The following is a 21,444-nucleotide window of genomic DNA, read 5'->3' on the forward strand; positions in this document are numbered from 1 at the left end:
AAACTTCCGTCCTCTCTCCATGCATCAGTGCAGATCGGCGAAGGATCCCGAAACCCGCGTGCAGGCAGTCCTCTTCCTTCCCGGGAGAGCCGGGGCCGCCGCCGCCCCCAATCCCAGACCCGACCGCGTGAAGACGGTTCCGCTTCAACCCCTCAGTCCCGGACAGTTACCAGGGAAACCTGCGGAGACGGCACTCCCCGTCCAGGGCCGGACCCGCCGCCCGGCACCTCGAGCCCCGCAGCTCTGTCCTCTCGGGCCGTTGCTGCGGCGCGCGGCCCACCGTGTGTCCCACGGAGCGCCTCGGATTTCACGGACGCGTACCAGCAGCGAGTGGATCGGGGGAAGGGGACGCCGGGAGCCAAGAGGGAGCCCGAGCGCCGGGTCACGTGACCCGGGTCCACCCCAGAACGAACTCCGTCACGTGACCGCCGAGTCGACGAACGTTTTTCTCACGTGACGGAAGCGCCTGAGTCTAGGCCAATAAGGAGATGGGGGCGGGGCCGGCCGGGGGCGGCGCGCGGGAAGATTACTCAGGACTTGTGCTGTGGCTGCCCGGCCCCAGTTACGGGACCTTATGCAGGCGAGTTCTCAGTCTCACCCCGATCGCAGGCTGGGCCCGCGTGTGGTGCTTGGACGGCATGAAGTGCCTGGTCACTGGAGGCAACGTGAAGGGTGAGTTTGGGCCGACCTAGCGGCGGGGCATGTGAGCCAGCCAATGGCGCCACCTTAACCCCGTCTCTACCCTCTTCCCTGCAGTGCTCGGCAAGGCCGTCCACTCCCTGTCCCGGATGGGGGACGAGCTCTACCTGGAACCCTTGGATGATGGGGTGAGGGGCTGGGTCTTGGGGCGGAGGATCGTGAGCAGATTTGCCTGCGAAGTTTCCGTTTCCTCCTCTGTGATTAGGACGTGACTTGAGTTTGTCTTCTTCCCCGGCTCCTGTGTGCACTGAAAGCTCTTGCCTTTCTGGAGGGCCCAGTGGAGGGTGTGTGCGGGTGAGGTCGACTTAGAGGAATAGTATCACAGAGCGGGAAGTGCGGCCCCCGCGCTGTGGGAGCGTCCGGAGAGCGCTTCAGAAGAGGGTACAGCTGCCTCCACGGGGTAGGGTGGTTTTCACACACGATGGCCATGAGGCAAGTGCAGGCAAAAGTAGGCCAGAAGGATGGACTCGTCACTGCCCCTAACCATGTCCTTTTTCCTGCTGCTTGTGTCCCAGCTCTCCCTCCGGACTGTCAACTCTTCGCGCTCTGCCTATGCCTGCTTCCTCTTTGCCCCACTCTTCTTCCAGCAGTACCAGGTGGCCACCTCTGATCTGGACACATTGCGCTGTAAGATACAGATGAAGGTGAGGTCTTTCAGCAGGGGTATTCCCCACACCCCCGGCATCTCCACAGCTATACACCTGTGGTGGGTCACTGAAGAGTGAACTTTAAGTAGCAACCCAATGCAAAATGCAGCTAGGGGCACAGTATAAGGCCCACAGAAGCTAATGGTATGTGTGGTGTGTGTGCGTGTGTGTAGGGGTGGGGGGTGTGGGAGCCATGTTGGGAGGATGGCAGGTTTCCAGGCAGCGAAAACATGAGCAAGTGTGCAGATGCCCTGAATATCATGGGGTCCCTTTATCATACATGCTAGGCTAGTTATGGGACAGAGCCTACATTGGACTTGCCAGGCTGATGTGTCCTACTCCCACTCAGTCCTTCCTGTCTGTCTTCCGTTCTCTGGCAACACTGGAGAAGACTGTGGAAAAGTGCTGCATCTCCCTGAGTAGCCGGAGCAGCAGCTTGGTGATCCAGCTGCACTGCAAGTATGGTGAGTGGGCAGCTACTCAGACAGGGGGTCCTGAGCCAGAGGGAAGGCTGGGGGAAGGTTGACAAGGCCCACTGAGACGCTGTCTGGCCATCCAGGGGTGAAGAAGACTCACAACCTGTCCTTCCAGGACTGTGAATCTCTACAGGCTGTCTTCAACCCAGCCTCATGCCCCCATGTGCTCCGTGCCCCAGCAAGGTGAGCTTGCCCTTGCCACTCCTCTCTGGGGCTTCAAGGGTATGTGTGTGAATGTGCACATATGTGTATGTGTGTGTTTATATGTACTGGGGCTTGAACTCAGGGCTGAGATGCTGTCACTTAACCTTTTTTGGGGGGGAGGAGTCGGGGGGCACTAGTCCTGGGGCTTAAACTCGGGGCCTGAGCACTGTCCCTGAGCTTCTTTTGCTCAAGGATAGCATTCAACCATTTGAGCCACAGTACCACTTCTGGCTTTTTCTGTTTATGTGGTACTGAGGAATCAAACCCAGGGCTTTGTGCATGCTAGGCAAGCACTCTACCACTAAGCCACATTCCCAGCCTGTGTTACTTAGCTTTTTAGCTCAAGGCTAGCATTCTACCACTTGAGCCACAACTTCACTTCTGGCTTTTTGGTAATTAATTGAAGGTAAAAAATCTCTTGGACTTTCCTACCTGGGCTGGTTTCTTTTTTTTCTTTTTTTTGGGGGGTGGGGGGGTCCGATCGTGGGGCCTGAACTCTGGGTCTGGGTGCTGTCCCTCAGCTCTTCAGCTCAAGGCTAGCGCTCTACCACTTGAGCCATGGCACCACTTCTGGCTTTTTTTTTCTTTTTGCTTATGTGGTGCTGAGGAATTGAACCCATGCATGCAAGGCAAACGCTCTACCACTGAGCCACCTTCCCAGCCCCTTGGGCTGGTTTCAAACATTAATCTTTAGATCTCAGCCTCCTAAATTGATAGGATTACAGGTGTGAACCACCAACACCCAAACTTTTTCATTTTAGCCTTTGGATTTTCTGTGAACCTAGATTTCCCTCAGCCCAGGTCCTTCTACAGTTACTAAAAGCACAGGCTGGTCAGTGGCACCAGGGGCACATGTAGCTACTTACGGGGCTGAGACCTGAAGGATCATGGTTTGAAGCCAGCTCAGGCAGAAAAGTAATTAAACATCAAAATGCTGGACTAGAGACACAGCTCAAGTGGTAGATAGCCTTGAGAAAAAAAAGTGCAGTGAGGGTATGAGGCCCTGGTTAAAAAGAAAAAGAAAGAAAACAGGTGCTGGCATGGAGGGGGCAGGACACCCTGCCCTATTCTCTGTCTCTAGGAGCCTGCCTTCTCAGAGGTCTGATACCTCATATAGCAAGTCTTATCTGTGACCTGCAGGCAAATTTCTTGACTAACCTTGAGTGGCTATCCTTAACAGAGGTACAAAGCCCCTCTCTTGCCTAGTTACCTTCATTCAAAGAAAGCCTCTTTCCTTCCCGGCTGTAGTTCTGGGGAATCCTCAAGACAAGGAAGGAGGCTAGGCAGGGAGGTGGAGGTCCAGGAGGGTTGCTGACTGGTCAGGTAGCACTGACCAGTCAGGGTTGCACAGGGCATGGAGAAGGGGGCTCAAGTGAAGGTCCCCAAGAACTAGCAGAGAAGAGACTTCCCCCACTCAAATTCATTTTTCATGATGACTGAAGGTCCCCCTTGGGTCTTGATATCTGTTTCCCCAGAGTCTATTAAGCTAGGACTGCTTTGGGTAGAGAAGGAGGGAAGGTTATCACCTTATTCTGTCCCTTTTTCAAAATGAGCAATTGTTTCTTTTTGTTTTGGTTGTTTTTGCCATACTGGGCATGGAACCCAGGACCTCTTAAGTGTTCTAGGCAAGTGCTGAACTTCTGAGAGACATCCCCAGCTCCTCAGTGGTTTCCAGGCAAAGTCCAGATGTTATTTTTCTGCAAACATTTGGCAACATGTATCCTTAGAAGAGAAGGATTTTTTTTTTTTTTTTTGGTCAGGTCGTGGGCTACTTCTGGCTTTTTTTTCCTTTTTGCTTATGTGGGGCTGAGGAATCGAACCCAGGGCCTCATGCATGTAAGACAAGCGCTCTACCACTGAGCCACCTTCCCAGCCCGGAAGAGAAAGATTTGTTTTTCCCACCCTGTCCCCCTCCCCCTCAGTGGTGGGATGGATCTCAGGGCCTTCTCCATGCTGGGCAAGCCACACCTCCAGCTGTAAGGGCTCTCTGGGGGCCAGATTCCTAGGAGCAGAATGTATATAGTTGTGTCCCATCCCTGGCCCTCTGGCCCTCTCCTACCACTGCTTAGTCAGGGGCTGCCTGCCCAGCCTTGCTGCATCCTTCTCCAGATTCTTTGCTTGCCCCTTCACTCAGAAGCTTTTGACCTGGCAAGCAATACTGTCCACTCATCCCTGCATGTGCTAGGCCTGCACACCCACCATTCATGTGTAAGTCACTGCCTTGCCTTGGCTCCTTCGGGTGTGACACTCTGCCCTCCTCACAGAGTACTGGGGGATGCCATTCTGCCCTTCTCCCCTGCACTGGCTGAAGTGACACTGGGCATTGGCCGTGGCCGCCGGGTCATCCTGCGTAGCTACCAGGAAGAAGAGGCAGGTGAGGGAGCTGGACATGCCCTGGGAGGGACCCCAGCTGGGAGTGGGGTTGGAGCCAGGGACCCAGGCTCTTCCTGTGCCGGCCCCTGCAGACAGCACTGTGAAAGCCATGGTAACTGAGATGAGCATCGGGGAAGAGGATTTCCAGCAACTGCAGGCTCCAGAAGGGGTAGCTATCACATTCTGCCTCAAGGAATTCAGGGTGAGTTCCCCCACACCCCCACCCCACCCCACCCCACCCACTTATCCTCCCGCCCAGCCCAGGCCCTCACCGCCTGCTTCTTTCCTCTCAGGGGCTCCTGAGCTTTGCAGAGTCAGCGAACTTGCCTCTTAGCATTCACTTTGATGCCCCAGGAAGGTAATTCCCCAGGCCTCTGCCCAGGGGAGGAAGGGCTTTGGGATCCCAGGAGAGGAATGACCTCGCTATGTCTGTTCATTGCCAAGGCCAGCCATCTTTACCATTGAGGACTCACTGCTGGATGGCCACTTTGTTTTGGCCACACTTGCAGACCTGGACCCACACTTGCAGTACCTGGGCTCCCCGGAGCTCCCCAGGACAGCACCTCAGCTGCAGGCTCACAGGTGAGGGCACCAGCCCCCTGCCTCCCTTCCCCCGCCCTCCATCTTTGTTGTTTGCAGCTTCCGCACCTCCCCCCAACATAGCACACTTCCTGCCAGGCCCCAGCCCTGGAGGCGCAGCCTTCTTGGTCAGATGTACTAAGACCCCTCCCACTGAGAAGCGTCCCTGAGGTCCCACTGGCTTCCTCCTCTGGCTGAGTCCTTCCCTCTGAGCCGCCTCCCAGGCCAAGGAGGAAAAGAGCTGCTAGAGGCTGTGGGCTGCCTGGGGTTGAGGAAGCAGGTGGCTGGGAGGGCAGGTGGGGTGGGGAGGATGGGCCCAGTGTAGCTGAAGCAGAGGAAGTTTAGTCTGGCCCCCAGCCCGGCATGTCCCTGAGCTCCAGTGTGCTCCAGCTCCTGTCTCCCGGGAAGGGGGTGGGGGGAGGTGCTTGGGCCCCCTTGTGGCCTTCATTCACAGGGTTTGCCGTTTCCCTCCCCCAGCTGAGCTAAATAGACCCCAGGATGCCTCCCTCAGGCCCCTACCTGAACTCTGATCAAAGGGATTCCAGGCCTACTCCCTTCAGGAAGCCCCCACTTAACCCCTGCATCCTCTCCTCTCCAGTCAAATCAGGAAGTAATAAAACCAAGAGCTCACAAGCAGTCTTGAGGCCCCTACCTCCTGTTGGGCCTTCTAAGGTGGGGTGTCTGTACCCTATTCTCTCCCTATTCTTGACACTGTCTCTGCCTACAGCTCATCCCAGCTGGATGACTTTGCCAGTGATGACATTGACTCTTACATGATTGCCATGGAAACTGCTGCAGGCAGCTCAGGCTCTCGGGCACAGCCCCCCATTTCTCTTTCACCTGGCTTCCAGACCTCCCACGACCCCAGCCTGCACGCTGATGAAGAAGCTGAGCCCAGCACAGTGCCTGGCACTCCCCCACCCAAGAAGGTAGAGGCAGGCTGTAGGGGCAAGGGCTGGGAGGGGCGGAAGGGAACAGCCTGCAGAACTCATGGGCTTCCTCTGTTCCCTTTCCAGTTCCGCTCGCTGTTCTTTGGCTCCATCCTAGCTCCTGTACACTCCCCCCAGGGCCCTAGCCCTGTGCTGGCTGAAGACAGTGATGGTGAAGGCTGAGCTGAGAAGCTAAAGGCCTTGGACTAGAAGTTCCAGCAGGGAAGGACAGGGGCTCTGACCAGGGTATGGCATAAGGGCAGTGCTGGCAGTTCTGCTTGCCTCCTGCAGGCCCCACTCCACCATGTTTGGCTTGAGTCCTGTCATCTCCCTCCAGACTGCAATCAATCATGCCTCTTCCCAGGTCTGGTGGCTAGAAGCCATCTAACTGGCAGGTCCTCACCTCTTCACCACAGAGTCTCAAGCTAAGTTCTAGCCATCTGGCCAGGGCTGAAAGCCTGCCTTCTTGAGGCTTACCTCTAAGAAAAAATCATAGTGCTGTTGATTTACTCCTACTACGAATCACGAGCTGCCCTTCCCCCAGACACACCACTGGGACCCCCCCCCCCCCATGTGGCTGATAATTTCTTATTTTCCCAACACTTTGGCCCTGCCTTGGAATTTTTAAGAGCCTCTGGATTTGACTCATGTAGCTGGGGTTACCCTGGCTGGGCCTGTGCCCAGCCAGCCTGCCTTCCCAAATGGCTTTGTGTAGAAGGGCTGCCAGGCCCAGTGTTTGGGACAAGGAAACAGGCCGTGGCGAGAATCCAGCTTTGACCTTTATTCAAGAGACCAGATGGGTTGCCCCAGGGTCTGGCTGGCAGCCCTGTGGCCAAGCCAGGCTGAAGACCCACAATCTGGCCTGCCATTGCCCTGAGCTGCAGCCTTGGCCCCAGGATCCCACTTGCAGCCACTGGAGAGACAGGTGGGAGGGAGCCCTGAGGGACTGGATGCTGCTATTGATCCATTAAAAAAAGAAAGGAGACACTGATGCTGTGTCCCTGTGGTGGGTGGGCCCGCCGTGGCAGCATGATTTCTGTACAATCAATCCATCATCTGGGCAGAGGGGCGGGCGGCACACGGAGGCTATTTCTTGGCTTTGGCAGAGTTGCGGGGTGGGGTGATGGGGCGGCCTCCGGGGTTCAGACCACTGAACTGCCCATACTTGCCCTTGTTCTTATCAGCGGGCTTGAGGATCTAAAAGAGACAGAGCTGGTCAGGTCCCCGGCAGTGACCCACAGGGCCTACTGGCCCCTTCCCCACACCCACCTGGAAGGAGCACATGAGGGTCTCATCCACGCTCATCATGGCGCCAGCATTGTCAAACTCGCCACAGTAATTGGGAGCTGAGAAAAGTGTCACCAGCTGCCGCTTGGCAAAGAACTCATAACCATCTTCTACCACCTGGGCAAGAACAAAAATAGTTGGGTCTGCCAAGTTTACCCATTCCCCTTACTGCCCCAACCCAGGGCCACCAACCCATACCTGGTGTGCCCTGCAGATGAGGTCCAAGTCGTGCTTGTGTAGGAACTTAGCCACTACTTCAGCCCCAAAGGTAAAGGAGACACCTCGGTCGTTCTCGCCCCAGCCCTGCACATCCTTGTCAGGGTCAGACCACAGCAAGTCACACAGCAGGCCCTGGTCAGGCACATCTGTGGGCCGCATGATACGCCGAATCTGCTCCATGGACTGCAAGTCTGGGGACAAGCCTGCTGGGACAGGATACTTCCTCAAAACTCAAAGCAAGCCCCCACTCCTCTAGGGAGCTTTCGACTCCCAGCCTCACGCTCCCAACATCACTGGGCCCCTCTCCTGGACTCCTGAAGCCCAGGCAGGCAGGAACCATCTCCCTCAGCCTTTTCCAAGTCCAGAACATAAGCACAAAGATGCTCCTGCCTGAAAAGAGACAAATGAGTTCCATACAGGATGTTGCATGCCGCAGCCAGAAAGAGTATGGCTTAGCAGTGGGGGGAGAGGGAGAAAGGGACTTCCTATGAGAAGCAATATCCAAGAAGAGCCCAAGAGCTATTCCAGGTGCCTATTAACAGCTTTGTTGTAAGGCCTGTAGACATGTCTGGCTGCTCCCTTCCCAGGAGTCTCTCAGTACGCACCTACAGCCCCCCTCACCTCCATGGCAGCAGAAGATCTTCTCGTCTACAATGGCTGCGATGGGCAGGCAGTTGAAGCAGTCAGTGAAAGTTTTCCACAGTTTGATATTGTAGCGTCTCTTGCCTGTATACAGAAAAGAGATGGCTTATAGGGCGGCCTGCCCATGCCACCCCACCCTCAGCCTGGCTCTCTGGCTCTTTTTTTTTTTTTTTTTTGGGTCTGGACCTGGGGCCTGAACTCTGGGCCTGGGCGCTGTCCCTCAGCTCTTCAGCTCAAGGCTAGTGCTCTACCACTTGAGCCACAGCACCACTTCTGGCTTTTTTCTTTTTGTTTATGTGGTGCTGAGGAATCGAACCCAGGGCCTCATGCATGCAAGGCAAGCGCTCTATCACTGAGCCACCTTCCCAGCCCCCTCTCTGGCTCTTCTAGGGTACTTTGTGGGATAGCTAGAAGATTGAAGGCAAGCCTTCCACCTCTACCTCACCACACCCCTACCTACCTTCCAGGAATAATTCTAAAGCACCTAAGGTCCACAGAACCCAAATTCCAGTCTGACGTACGTACTCATAGGCTTGAGTAGGGCCAAGCCCAAACCAGGTCTGCTTTATCTCTGCTTTGGACCAGCAAAGTCTAGTGTACACCAGGGCATCCTAAGTGCTCAGTTACCGGACGTCCTGGTGAAGGACCTGACATCAAGCAGGGCCCTGGGAGCAACCCTCCAGGTATATCTATACACCAGGCCCCTCTAGATTACCAAGCTGCAGGTCAGAGAAGACAGGTATGAAGGGATGGGGCCTCCAAGCACTCCCAAGTACACCAAGCATTATGACACCAGGCCAATACGAAGGTCCCATGCAGAGCAGAGAGTGCAGTTCCTGCCCCAGGCAGTCCTCAACAGTCAGACCACTTACATTCATCATAGAAGCCATAGATGCGGTTGATGCTGGCACACTCATGGTTCCCACGGAGCAGGAAGAAATTCTCAGGGTACTTTATCTTATAGGCCAGCAGCAGGCAGATGGTCTCCAAAGACTGCTTGCCTCGGTCCACATAGTCCCCCAGGAAGAGGTAGTTGCTCTCTGGAGGGAAGCCACCATATTCAAACAGCCGCAGAAGGTCATAGTACTGGCCGTGGATGTCACCTGTGATCCAGGGAAGTTAGAGGTAAGACCTGAACTTGAACCCAGGGCCAGAAATGGGGCTCAAGAGAAAAGAGATCCAGGAACTTTGGGAAGGATCAATGTCATTTTCAAGAAGTCAGGGCTTGGCTAGGAGCTCACCGCAGATCTTGAGGGGGGCCTCCAGCTCCAGAAGTATAGGTTGGCTCAGGAAAATCTCCCGGGATTTGAGGCACAGACCACGGATCTCGTTCTCTGTCAACTGTACATTCTTTCCAGGCCGCGAGCCCTGAACTGGGAGCGCAATGGGCTGTTAAGGCCCCGGGTCCTCAGACGGAAGGAAGCGGGGCGATTCGGGTGGGGTGGTCTCTTGGCCCCGCTTTTGGGGGGGGGAAAGGGGGGACCTGGGCCTCTCCTGGGCCACAGGCATCGGTGAACCCTGATCCCAGGATTCTCCGCCTCTCTCCCAAGGCAAGACCCCAGCCACCCTGGAGACCCTCGAGACGGGTCTGTGGGCACGGGGCCTGTCACCCATGTCCTAATAGCGCAGGACCCCTTTCCGGGCTAGGTTTCATAGCTTTCTCCCCCGCCCCAAGAGCCCAGGCCAGGCGTGCGCCCCGGGCTCGGGCTCGGAGGGGGTGGCTGCCCCCACCCGAGGGCGCCCCGACCTCCGGGACGTGCCCGCGGCGGGGGGAGGGGAGGCTGAGGCCTCGGGACCGCGCGGCCCGTCCCCGCCCAGTCCAAGCTGGCCCTCGGAGGGTCAGACCCGCCCGCGCGCCGCTTCCGGGCCGGGCCGGGCCGGGGCCAGGGCGCGGCGGGGGCCGCCCCTCCCCACCCCAGCCCACCTTCCAGCAGGCGCCCGATGATAGAGTCCAGGTTGAGCTTCTCGCTGTCGGACATGGCGGCGCCGCCGCTCCGGCCCAACAGCTACGGGCCTGCTCCTGCCTCCCGCCCTCTCGGAGCCTTCTTCCGGCCTGCCTCTCCTTCCGCCCTCCCAGCCCGCCCCCGGCCCGCCGCCCCGCCTCCTCGGCCGTCCGCCCCGCCCCGCCCCACCCCGCCCCGCCGGTGCCCCGTGCTCTAGCGCCCCCGCTGGCAGGGAAGCGCAGTGACCTCGGCGGCCCGGGGGCGGGCCTCCTGCCGGGCGGGGCGGGGCCTGCCGGGCGGGGCGGGGCCTGCCGGGCGGGGGCGGGGCCTGCAGGGGCGGGCCTCCTGCCGGGCGGGGCGGGGCCTGCCGGGCGGGGGCGGGGCCTGCCGGGCGGGGGCGGGGCCTGCAGGGGCGGGCCTCCTGCCGGGCGGGGCGGGGCCTGCCGGGCGGGGGCGGGACCGACCCTGCCCCGCCCCTGGGGAGTCACTCGGCGGCGGTCGGAGGATTTGGGACCGGAAGTTCTGTGGAAGTTGTTTTTCTCTGCGGAAGGCGGAGCCGTCCTTCCCGCCCCAGCTCGGGGCCGGTGTGTGTGCGCGCGTAGATTAGTCACTGTGGGGAAAGTCGTCAACGTTCAGGAAAGGAAACTGAGGCTCAGCTACCCCAGCACGGGGGCTCCGTGGCTTCCAGGCCGCTGGCAGCCGTGTCTGAGCTCAGGATGCTTTGCTCACACTGCCTGTGCCTCCTGTCTTCGCTTCTCTTCTCTTTGCCGGCCCGGGGCTTGAACTCTGGTCCTGGGCGCTGGCCTCCAGCCTCTTTGTGCTCACAGCTAGCAGCACTCTACCACTTGAGCCACAGCGCCATTTCTGGCTTTTTCTGTGTCTGTGGTGCTGAGGAATGGAGCCCAGGGCCTCCGCGAGGCCAGCGCTCTGCCCCTGAGCCACCTTCCCAGCCCTGCCTTCTTTAGTGTGTGATAGTTCTGGGGCTTGAACTCGGGGTCTGAGCGCTGTCCCTGAGCCTCTGTGCTCAAGACTAGCGCTCTACCACTTGAACCATAGCGCCACTTCCGGCTTTTTTCTTTTTGCTTATGTGGTGCTGAGGAATCGAACCCAGGGCCTCATGCATGCAAGGCAAGTGCTCTACCACTGAGCCACCTTCCCAGCCCTAAATCTTTTTTTAAAGGGTACTGGGATTTGAACTCAGGACCTCCCTCTTGTTAGGATGGCATTCTACCATCTGAGCTATACCTCCAGCTTTATTATTATTTTTTTCCCTTTCCCTTGGGTTTTGTGAACTTTCCTGGCTAGTATCAAAAGATCCTTCCTCTCTCAGCTTTGGAGTAGGTAGGATTACAGGTGTGAGCCTCCTTTACCCCCACTAAATTAGGTTTTGTTTTGTTTTTTTAAGCGTGTGTGTGTGTGTGTGTGTGTGTGTGTGTGTGTGTGTGTGTGTGTTTGCTGGCCCTAAGCTTCAACTCAGAGCCTGGGCAATGTCCCTGAGCTTTTGTGCTTAAGGGTAGCCCTCCCACTTGAGCCAAAGCACTTCCAGCTGTTTGGGTGGTTAATTGGAGATAGGGTCTCATAGACATTTCTGCCCTGAACTGTGATCCTCATATCTCAGCCTCCTGAGTATGTAGAATTACAGGCATGAGCCACAGGTGTGGGGTCACCATTACTTTTGGAGTAGCATAGCACTAGTTCATTGTGTGCATGCAGCCTGGAGTTGTAGCTCAGAACCAAGTACTTGCCTGGTGTGTGCAAGGCCCCAGGACACCCCCATCATTGAGGGGAAAAAAATTATTACTTTAGGGGCTGGGAAGGTGGCTCAGTGGTAGAGTGCTTGCCTTGTATGCATGAGGCCCTGGGTTCGATTCCTCAGTACCACATAAACAGAAAAAGCTGGAAGTGGCGCTGTGGCTCCAGTGGTAGAGTGCTAGCCTTGAGCTGAAGAGCTGAGGGACAGTGCCCAGGCCCAGAGTTCAGGCCCATGACCCGCAAAAAAAAAAAAAAAAAAAAAAAAAAAAAAATATATATATATATATATATATATATATATATATATATATATATATAACTTTTTAAAGAGAAAACATTAAACCAACTGTAATTCTTCTTGGAGCCCTACGTTGGGTGTTTTACAGATCAGTAACCTCAAATTGAGATGCCCTGGCGTCTTGTCTTCATCTCTGGCAGGCCCAAGCTGCTTGAGAGACAGGGGAGGAGCCTGTGGCTCGGGAGCACTGGGGTAGGCAGGAAGAGCCTCACAGAGGAAGGGGTCACCCCCCTCTGTTTGGGAGGGGCCCCCAACCAGCTACTGAAGCTGTTTGAAGAGGAAGTAAGCGGAGGTGAGATACAGCAGAGAGGTGAGCTGGTCTGGTTGGCTTGGGCCTGGGCCTGGGTCAGGTCTCTGCACTGAGTCTCCACCTTTCTGTCACTTCAGGGCCTAGCCCAGGACCCAATAAAAGAGGGCACACAGGGGGCTTGATGAAAGACCCCCAAACCTAGTCCCTCTGGCCCTACTGCCAGGCCTGAGGTTGGGGATTACTGGTGGGGAACCCTGGCCAGGAGTGACCCCTCATCCCGGCCCTTGCACATCTTGCAGTCTGTGACTTCGGGGCTCTGGGGCATCATGGCCCGGGCCCTGGGGGAGGACCTGGCGCAGGAGGACTCCAGCTCTCTGGGATCCGACTCAGAGCTCAACGGGCCCAGTCCCTATCGCCAGGCTGACCGGTATGGCTTCATCGGGGGCAGCTCAGCAGAGCCAGGGTGAGTGGACAAGGTTATGGGGGGATGGGGGGGTGCAGGATCTGAGGCCTAAATTCTGGAGTGAGGCCTAACCACACTGGTCTGAGAAGGTCTGGTAGTAAGAACTGAGCCCAGGATTCAACCACTGCCATCCTTCCTCAGACTCGAGGTGGAAGGGCAGTGAAGAGATGGTGTCTCTGTGTGTGTGCGTGCGTGTGTGTGTGTGTGTGTGTGTGTGTATCTGTCTATACATCTGTCTGTCTCTGCCTCTCTCTCTCTCCCCACCCCCTCCATCATGGGGGCTTGAACTCAGGGCTTGGGCACTGTCCCTGAGCTCCTTTTGCTGAAGGTGTGTGCTCTACCACTTTGAGCCGCAACACTACTTCCTTGTGTCTTTCATCCAGCCTCTGAGCACCTTAATGTATTCCTGCAGCTCAACATCATTCCTCCCACCCATCCCCCTTTATTTGTAGGCCAGTACTAGGCTTGAACTCAGGGTACTGTCCCTTAGTTTCTTTTGCTGAAGGCTAGCACTCTACCACTTGAACTACAGCTTCACTTCCAGCTTTTTGCTGATTAATTGGAAATGATAGTCTCACAGACTTTCCTGCCCAGGCTGTCTTCAAACTGTAAATCTCATATCTCAGCCTCTTGAGTAGCTGGGATTATACCTGGGATTACAGGTGTGAGCCATCAGTGCCAGCTTCAGCTCTCTTCCCCCTTTGTAATCTCTGCCCAGGAATCCCAGATCAGAGTCATAGAATTTACATCTCTTCCCCAATATATAAACAGGAAAATAAGTTCAGAGACAGACAGAAACTTTCCTGAGGTCACACAGCAGAAATGAGACAGAAGCAGATTAAAACTCAGGACTTCTAGTTCCCAGATCCCTCTATGAATCATCATTGGGTCGCTCCTTCCCCAGCACCTAGGCACTTACTTCTTCAGACTGTCCTGCTGATATTCGCATGAAGGGGAGGGTGTGAGGTCGAGGCTCTAGGGAACAGCTTCTGGGAAACACCTGTGTTACATGTCGCCTAGGCCGGATCGTCCTCCTGCAGACCTTATCCGCCAGAGAGAGATGAAGTGGGTGGACATGACCTCACACTGGGAAAAGACTATGTCCCGTAGGTACAAGAAGGTAAGAACAAGCCGGGCACTGGTGGCTCACACCTGTAATCCTTGCTACATAGGAGGCGGAGATCTGAGGATCATGGTTCAAAGCCAGCTTGGGCAGGAAAGTCTGTGAGACTCTTATCTCCAATGAACCACCAGAAAAACGAAAGTGGCGCTGTGGCTCAAATGGTAGAGCACTCACCTTGAGCTGAGGAGCTCAGGGAGAGCGCCCAGGCCCAGAGTTCCAGCCCCACCACTGACAAAAAGATGGAGGAGAAGCGGAGGGGGGAGAAGAGCAGAGAGAGCCTGCATTGGCACCCTCTGTTAACCAAAAGCTATGGCCTTTGTTCCCTGCCACCCAAGTGGCCCTTGGACAACAGGAGGTTTGCTTGAGGCTTGCCAGCAGGTGCAGGAAGACTGCCTAACTGAGCCCATCCACCTCTTGCATAGGTGAAGATCCAGTGCCGGAAGGGGATTCCCTCAGCGCTGCGGGCCCGGTGCTGGCCTCTGCTGTGTGGTGCCCGAGTGTGTCAGAAGAACAGCCCTGGCACCTATCAGGTGACAACATCAGCAGGGACTCCATCTCCCCTTCCCAGAGGTCCTTGACACCCTGGACCCTCACAGCTCCCTTCCTGCCCACCCCCAGGAGCTGGCAGACGCCCGCGGAGACCCGCAGTGGATGGAGACCATCAGCAGGGACCTGCACCGCCAGTTCCCTCTGCACGAGATGTTTGTGTCCCCCCAGGGCCACGGGTATGAGGCTGGAGATGTCCACCGTCCCCAGTCTCCCCCCACCCCTAAGTGCTGCAGCTGGGTTTGTCCTGTGTTTCTGGGGATTCAGCAGGGAACAGGGATCTACAGAGTACAAGGGGAGGAAAGGGATGTCTGGTGGGCGAGCCCTGATTTGGGGGGGGGCGTTATACAGGCAGCAGGGGCTCCTGCAGGTTCTCAAGGCCTACACCCTGTACCGACCGGAGCAAGGCTACTGCCAGGCCCAGGGTCCTGTGGCTGCCGTGCTGCTTATGCACCTGCCCCCAGAGGTGAGTGACCTTGACCCTGCTCTAAGACCCTGACCTTAGCTCGATGGAGACCCTCAGTCCCTGGAGAGCTAGGGTCCCCCCCAGCAATGATCCAAGTTCTAGAACCCAGGACCTCCAGTCTCAGGAACTCAGGATCCTGTGTTCCTTTACTCCCAGATCCTGTTCCATGAGGTTTAGCAACCGTGGTCTAATGACCTAGGCTCCAAGAACCTGGGGCCTTTGATCTTAACCCCGGCCCCAGCCATTGGGAAGTTTTCACCTTGATCTTCTGACTATGCCAACTTCAAACTCTGTAGTGTCCCAGGAACAGTGAACTTTGGGGCCTCCCCAATGGCCATGCTCAAAACCCAGCATCTGAGTCCTGGGACTTCCAAGCTCTGCCTGCCCCCCCTCCCCCGCAGGCCAGGCTCTTTTGATAAGAGCCCCCCTAGGCATCACATGTGGTTGGAGAAACCCAGCCCCTTGCACCCCGTTCCCAGTCCTTCCCCCATATATGTGTTCCCTTCCTTGGGGGGACTCAAGGCCTCTGCCCTGCCCTCAGGAGGCCTTCTGGTGCTTGGTGCAGATCTGTGAGCTCTACCTCCCCGGCTACTACGGGCCCCACATGGTGAGAGTCTGGGAAGGAGACTGGAGACAGGAGGGGGGCTGGGGACGGAGATTCGAACCCTGGGGTTTGGGAGTGGAGGCGTCGGGTGGCCCTCGACCGATGGACGTGGCTGCAGGAGGCGGTGCGGCTGGACGCTGATGTGTTCACGGCGCTGCTGCGGCGGCTGCTTCCCCGCGTGCACCAGCACCTGCAGCGGGCGGGCGTGGGGCCCCTGCTCTACCTGCCCGAGTGGTTCCTGTGCCTCTTCACGCGCTCGCTGCCCTTCCCCACCGTGCTGCGCGTCTGGGATGCCTTCCTCAGCGAGGGTGAGCGGGACAGCCGGGGGCTCGGGTCACGGGGCGCACTGGGGAGGCAGCTCCCTTCTGGGGGGTTTGGTCACGTCATGGGGCATGGGCGAGTCTCTGGAGGACACCGCCCAGCCCTGGGTGGTACTTCATCCATGGGATGGCCGCCAGCCCCCAGCTGTGCCGAAGACCACACTGGGAAAAGAGGCACTGCCCAGGGCGGGAGCTGGGGTGGCCACGGCACTTGTGTGACCTCTGAGTGGCTCGGGGGTGTGCACGGCTGGACGAGGCCTTGGACAGGAAGCCAATTCTCCTCCAAGCCCACAGGCTCTGGCTGAGCACCTCTAGGACCCAGAGGTAGCCAGGACTGGCCTACCCCCTCCACTGCGAGAACTTCATTCTGCTCATTCTGCCGGGGTGGGGATGGGGGTGGGAGGTGACAGTAACCAAATTAACAAGGTATTTATAGCATGTCACCAGGGCCGTGAAGAAATAAAACCAAGGAGGTGACAGAGAGTGACAGGAGCGTGGCAGGAAGCGGTTGCTCTTTGGTGGAGGTGAACGTGAGCAGAGACCAGAGGGCGCAAGGTGCACAGGGCTGGGCAATCAGAGCAGAGCCAACCTGGGCTTTCGGGGTCTTTGAGCCTCAGCCCTGATGTCCCACCAATAACCCTTCTCCTTTTTTTTTTTTTTGGGTCCAGTCATGGGGCCTGAACTCTGGGCCTGGGCGCTGTCCCTCAGCTCTTCAGCTCAAGGCTAGCGCTCTACCACTTGAGCCACAGCATCACTTCCGGCTTTTTTCTTTTTGCTTATGTGGTGCTGAGGAATCGAACCCAGGGCCTCATGCATGCAAGGCAAGTGCTCTACCACTGAGCCACCTTCCCAGCCCCACCCTTCTCCTTTTTGTTTTTCATGTGATGTCCAGAAAAACACCTTACATGTTCTGGAAATCAGGGCCGGAAATGTGGTTTAGTGGTAGAGTGCTTGCCTAGCATGCACGAAGCCCTGGGTTTGATTCCTCAGCACCCACATACCCTGAAAAAGCCCGAAGTGGTGCTGTGGCTCAAGTGATAGAATTCTAGCCTGAGCATAAAGAAGCATTAAGGAGGGTGTTCAGGCCCTGTGTTCAGGCCCCAGGACTGCCAAAAAAAGAGAAAAGTACCAGAAATCAGTTCATTCATCTATTGGACGCGTGCTCTGCACCCCGTATGCAGGGCTAAGAGCAGGAGCTCCCTTAGTGTTCTGGCTGCTAGTTTTCAAGTCTTCATCCATGTGTTACCTCCCTTCCTTCAGACCTCGAGACTCAGGCCAGGCAAGATGTCCAAGCCCACTTCAACCCCTCTACTTGAGGACATGCCTTGCACAGGCTCCCTTTATGTTAGTCTGTGCTGGTCCTAGGGCTTGAACTCAGGGCTGAGTGCTAGCACTGAGCTTTTTGTTGTTGTTGAGCCACAGCTCCATTCCAGATTTTTTTGGAGGGTTGGTTGGAGATAAGAGTCTCAGGGACTTTTCTGCCCAGGCTGGCTTTGAACCATGATCCTCAGACCTCAGTTTCCCAGGTAGCTAAGATTACCGACGTGACCACTGGCACCCAGCAGGATCCATATTCTGAGGACAGGATAAGGAGCAGAACTGAGGTAGTGCAGGGCTCTGCTCCCTGTGACTAAGTCCCTTCCCATGCAGGTGCCAAGGTGCTGTTCCGGGTGGGTTTGACCCTGATGCGCCTGGCACTGGGCACTGCAGAGCAGCGCAGGGCCTGCCCGGGGCTCCTGGAGACGCTTGGGGCCCTGCGAGCTATTGCCCCCAGCCAGCTGCAAGAGGAGATCTTCATGTCCCAGGTAGGTGTCTCTGCCTGCCTTCTTTTGTGCTCCACAGAGGGGGAAACTGAGGCAACGTGAGACCCCCCCCTCCCCCAGGCTGAGTTCCTGATCTCTGAGCTGCAGATGGTGTAAAGCTCAGGCTTCCAGTGCTGTGCTGTGCTGTGCTGTGCTGTCTGCAAGTCCCCGAGCCCTCACCCACTTCCTGGGACTCTGTACTGCCTGTTCCCCTCCCCTTCGCCGCCCCCTCCCCCCCAGGCACCCAGGGCTTCCTGCCTCTCCCCCAGCGCCTGCAACCTCAGCGCCATGGCTCTCCCCAGGTACACAGTGTGGCCCTGTCCGAGCGGGACCTGCAGCGGGAAATCAGGGTCCAGCTGGCCCAGCGGGCCGAGTCCTCACCGGGGCCACACCCTCAGCTGCAGGCCCGCCTTCCCGGAGCTCAAGCCATCTTTGAGGCCCAGCAGCTGGCAGGGGCGCGGGGAAGCCCCAAACCTGAGCTGCCCCAAATTGTGGTCCAGCCTCCCGAGGAGTCCAGGCCACCTCGACGCAAACCCCAGACCCGTGGCAAGACGTTTCATGGGCTCCTGCCTCGGGCACGAGGAGCCTCTCTGGAGGGCGCCCCCAGAGCCCATCGAAGCTCTGTGTCCTTCCTGGACACCCGCTTCTGAAGGTACCAAGGATCAGTACCCCCAATCCTAATGGTGGATGTCAGCCCACAGTGGGTTCTACACTTTTCTGCTGGGACTTGGTGACTCATCTCCCTTCCAGGCAAGGCCCACGCTGTGGGGGCAGGGCGGGGCTCCCCACAGCACAGACACGGAAATGAAGGAAGGTCACAGAGGGGCTGGTGGGGGCCCAGTGGGCCACATATCATGATGCTGCTGTGCTGGTGCCCAAGCCCTCCCCAGCACCAAAGCCAGCGTGGATGGAGTGTGGGGGTGAGGTTGTGCTGGGCTAAGGGATGCCCTGGCGGCTCATGAGGGGCTGGAATAAAGTCTGAGCGAGCAGATGCCTGGATGGAGTTTGTTCGATGACCTCCATGCCCACTCTTTCATGCACCCTCCCAGCCCTGCCTGGGATGCACACTTCTCATTGGCTGCAACAAGAGCCAATGAGAAGCTGCCTTGTCTCCGCCTCTGGATGGCAGGTAAGGTAAGGCACTGGCACTGTTGGCCATGAGCGGGGAGGCTGGGCTGGGCTCGGGAGTGGGCTCTGCCCTCCTCTCCTCAGCCCCGCCCCCCCCAGGAGGCTTCCTCACTCCCAGGGGAGTGGGGACACCAACCCAAGTCCACCTCCCAACTCATGCCCCTGCTTCCAGCTGCCAAAGAGCACCAGGCAAGAACAAAGGCCTAGTGTACCCAGGACAAAGGAGAAATGTCCCACCGGCCCTTGTCCCTCCCTGCACCCTGGTGCACCCCCTCGGGACGGCCACCATGGAAACTCCCTCCTACACTCGCTAATTGCCCCCGTGGGTGCCCGGGGTGCCTGGTACATGAGCTATTGTTAAGACAACAGGCCTGGGCCCCACAGTGCCCATCCCCAGATGCCTGCATCTCTGGGCAGGTCCCTACCAAACGGCAGGTGGGAAAGGAGAGGAGAGTGTGGGAGAGTGATCTGGAGGCCCTCACTCCATGGGGGACCATAAGGTAGGGATTGTTCACCCTTTCCATTGGCCCTGAAACTAGAGATAGATAGGGTCTTTTGGCACTGAAACAATAGAAATGAGACCCAGCAGAGGATCACAAACACACAGGCCCGGCGCTGATGGAGACGTGGGGCGGGAGCTGCGGTTCTAGGAAAGCTGATTGACAGAGAAACCATGCTGCCCGCTGAACCGCCGCTGGGGCGCTGGGGTGGGTATGGGTCTGGTAATTTCCCACCGGTCATGAGGGCCCAGTCAAGATCAGTTTGGCCGTAGAGATAGTGTGACACCACGCTGGAGAGAACAGGGCTGGGGAGGGCCGCTTCAGGCAGAGTTTGAAGGTGTGACAGGTTGTGGTAGCTTACTGCACTTTGTCCCTGTGGTGTTTGCTGACCATTTCAAAGCCTTCGTCAGAGCCTGAATCTGGAATGTTCTGTTGACAGGGCTACTGGCTGCAGAAACATGTTCCATGTATGTTCTTATCCCTTAGCCAGGCGCCCGGCTAGGCCCTCAGTCTCGGCAGATCTCTCCCACTCCCACGGAGCCAGAATTCAGCAGAGGAGAGAGGGTAGTTTACCAACCCAGGAGGGGCCTTTTCACTGGGCCTGGAGAAGTTTTGTTTGTCTAGGGAGGTCTTTTTAGAAAAAAAAAATCAATGTCCTGGTTATAAAGAGGGATTTAAAAAAAAAAAAAAAGAGTCCTGTCAACAGGTTGAGAAAGAGTTTGATTAGATTTTTTCTGAGAAGCCAGCAGGTCACTGTGACAGGTAAACAAGAGCCTAAGGGTTGCCAGGCACTGGTGGCTCACGCCTGTAACCCCGGCTGCTCAGGAGGCCGAGGACTCAGAATCACGGTTTCCAGCCGCCCAGGCAGGAAAGTCCATGAGACTCTTACCTCCAATTAATCAGCAAAGATCCAGGAGTGGATCTATGGCTCAAGTGATACAGGCTCAGCCTTGATGAAAAAGCTGAGGGGCAGCTCCCAGACCCTGAGTTCATTACTGGAGAAAACTGGCCCAATACTGGCAAAAAAAAAAAAAGTTGAGTTAGGGCTGGGGTTGGTAAGCACTTACGATCTAGAAGAAATGGCTGTTCTAGGCACTTGCAAGCAGGGATCAGCTTGGATTCAGCAGAACAGTTTCTGCACAAGCCTTACCTGCCAGACAGGATGGAGGCCTTTACAAAATGGACTAGGCTAGGCTAGCTTGAATTGAGCACCTTCAACCCCACCCTCCATAGCTCAGCTCTTCTGTGGAGCATGAGGGAAGCAGAAGCAGCCACAGAAGCCATGACCTGGAAGGAGGGACTCTGGGGCAGTGGCTCAATGCATTTCTAGGAGAGCGAGTGTGCCGTGACAGTGCCTTTCTGCCATTGTCATCCTGCATGATCACACAACCCAGCGGGCCCTGCAACACTGCAGAGTAGGAGAGCAGTGATTGATTCCCTCTGCAGGCTGGCCCCCAGTGATGTCTTTTGGCCTGCACCCACCTTGAGGATGGAAGAGGGGGACACAGGAAAGAGTGGAAGGCAAATGGGCTCTACCGTAAATAGGGGTGGGTCCAGTCTTCTCCCCGCTGGTCTCACTGGGCAGGAGCTGGTTTACCCACTCTACTCCTCCATGGCTGGTTCAGCTCAGCCTGGGGCGGTGTTCACCCTTCCCTGCAGAAACAGCAGAAGTTCCCTGCCTGCCTGCCCCAGTCCCTGTGCTCTAGTACAGGCTGCAGTTGCCTGACCTTGATTGTCCTCCCTTGGTGTAACTCGTGAGACAGAAGAGCATTTATTCAGCTCCTAGCCAGGTGAAAAACGTGTTCACAGACATTCCCACAGCCCTTACCAAGTTCTTACTTCCCCTGAGAAGTCCCCACAGCACCCAGCAACAAGGCTGACCGGCAGTTGGAAAAATCTCTTGTCACAACTACCAAGTCCAAGTACTGGCTTTGAAAGTTTTTGGGAAAAGAAAATCTGACTTGTTTACATGGTCTCTCGACAAGACGGACAATGTTTGGGGTAGAAAAGCAGTCTTTCTCATTTTCACTAGAGACAGGATTTTGATTTGTAGGCTTAACTTCAAATCCCTCTCTCTAACTCCTGGAGGCTAGGATTACAGTGAATCACCTTCCCGCCCAGCTCTAGCATTGTTTCTCCTTTTTGTTTGTTTATTTGAGGTATTAAGGATTGAATCCAGAGTCTCACACCTGCT

The 21,444-nt window shown here is 56.7% G+C and overlaps 3 protein-coding genes across 6 annotated transcripts; 2 read left to right on the top strand and 1 right to left on the bottom strand.

The window, feature by feature from the left end:
• The first annotated feature begins 415 nt into the window (after positions 1–415).
• LOC138818824 (cell cycle checkpoint control protein RAD9A-like) lies at positions 416–6,898 on the top strand. Of its 2 annotated transcripts, none has more exons than XM_070009979.1 (11): positions 416–672; positions 757–827; positions 1,215–1,343; positions 1,696–1,810; positions 1,906–2,005; positions 4,291–4,400; positions 4,492–4,601; positions 4,693–4,757; positions 4,844–4,981; positions 5,706–5,907; positions 5,995–6,898. In XM_070009979.1, exons 1-11 carry the CDS (start codon positions 489–491, stop codon positions 6,088–6,090), a joined length of 1,320 nt encoding a protein of 439 aa, XP_069866080.1. In that variant the 5' UTR covers positions 416–488; the 3' UTR covers positions 6,091–6,898. The 2 variants fall into 2 exon arrangements, with proteins under 2 accessions (XP_069866080.1, XP_069866081.1); XM_070009980.1 differs by having other exon boundaries at positions 1,738–1,810.
• Positions 6,669–10,118, bottom strand: LOC138818825 (serine/threonine-protein phosphatase PP1-alpha catalytic subunit). The gene is made up of 7 exons (XM_070009981.1): positions 9,980–10,118; positions 9,297–9,428; positions 8,928–9,158; positions 8,035–8,139; positions 7,393–7,616; positions 7,177–7,311; positions 6,669–7,104 (listed from the first exon to the last, which is right to left on the bottom strand). Exons 1-7 carry the CDS (start codon positions 10,032–10,034, stop codon positions 6,994–6,996), a joined length of 993 nt encoding a protein of 330 aa, XP_069866082.1. The 5' UTR covers positions 10,035–10,118; the 3' UTR covers positions 6,669–6,993.
• Positions 10,119–12,233: 2,115 nt separating this feature from the next.
• On the top strand, positions 12,234–18,604 carry LOC138818592 (carabin-like). Of its 3 annotated transcripts, none has more exons than XM_070009550.1 (10): positions 12,234–12,358; positions 12,598–12,761; positions 13,782–13,881; positions 14,307–14,414; positions 14,503–14,609; positions 14,782–14,896; positions 15,438–15,503; positions 15,619–15,808; positions 17,471–17,625; positions 18,021–18,604. In XM_070009550.1, the coding sequence occupies exons 2-10, from the start codon at positions 12,625–12,627 to the stop codon at positions 18,270–18,272; spliced, it is 1,230 nt and encodes a 409-aa protein (XP_069865651.1). In that variant the 5' UTR covers positions 12,234–12,358; positions 12,598–12,624; the 3' UTR covers positions 18,273–18,604. The 3 variants fall into 3 exon arrangements, with proteins under 3 accessions (XP_069865651.1, XP_069865649.1, XP_069865650.1); XM_070009548.1 differs by having other exon boundaries at positions 12,239–12,358; positions 17,925–18,604; XM_070009549.1 differs by having other exon boundaries at positions 12,248–12,340; positions 17,925–18,604.
• Positions 18,605–21,444: the final 2,840 nt, after the last annotated feature.

The sequence above is a fragment of the Dipodomys merriami genome, unplaced genomic scaffold (genome assembly GCF_024711535.1).
Source record: "Dipodomys merriami isolate MVZ:Mamm:240054 unplaced genomic scaffold, mDipMer1.0.p SCAF_78, whole genome shotgun sequence".
Taxonomy (NCBI): Eukaryota; Metazoa; Chordata; class Mammalia; order Rodentia; family Heteromyidae; genus Dipodomys; species Dipodomys merriami.

Excerpts from the sequence above, each read along its gene's own strand:
- LOC138818592 (XM_070009548.1), top strand. The coding sequence starts at position 12,625 with ATGGCCCGGGCCCTGGGGGAGGACCTGGCGCAGGAGGACTCCAGCTCT. Across the intron at positions 13,882-14,306 it reads TGTCCCGTAGGTACAAGAAG|GTGAAGATCCAGTGCCGGAA; the intron begins GTAAGAACAAGC and ends CCTCTTGCATAG. Across the intron at positions 14,897-15,437 it reads TTATGCACCTGCCCCCAGAG|GAGGCCTTCTGGTGCTTGGT; the intron begins GTGAGTGACCTT and ends CCCTGCCCTCAG.
- LOC138818824 (XM_070009979.1), top strand. The coding sequence starts at position 489 with ATGGGGGCGGGGCCGGCCGGGGGCGGCGCGCGGGAAGATTACTCAGGA. Across the intron at positions 1,811-1,905 it reads CCAGCTGCACTGCAAGTATG|GGGTGAAGAAGACTCACAAC; the intron begins GTGAGTGGGCAG and ends CTGGCCATCCAG. Across the intron at positions 4,982-5,705 it reads CCTCAGCTGCAGGCTCACAG|CTCATCCCAGCTGGATGACT; the intron begins GTGAGGGCACCA and ends CTCTGCCTACAG.
- LOC138818825 (XM_070009981.1), bottom strand. The coding sequence starts at position 10,034 with ATGTCCGACAGCGAGAAGCTCAACCTGGACTCTATCATCGGGCGCCTG. Across the intron at positions 9,429-9,979 it reads CATCGGGCGCCTGCTGGAAG|TTCAGGGCTCGCGGCCTGGA; the intron begins GTGGGCTGGGGT and ends TTGCGCTCCCAG. Across the intron at positions 7,105-7,176 it reads CCCTCATGTGCTCCTTCCAG|ATCCTCAAGCCCGCTGATAA; the intron begins GTGGGTGTGGGG and ends TGTCTCTTTTAG.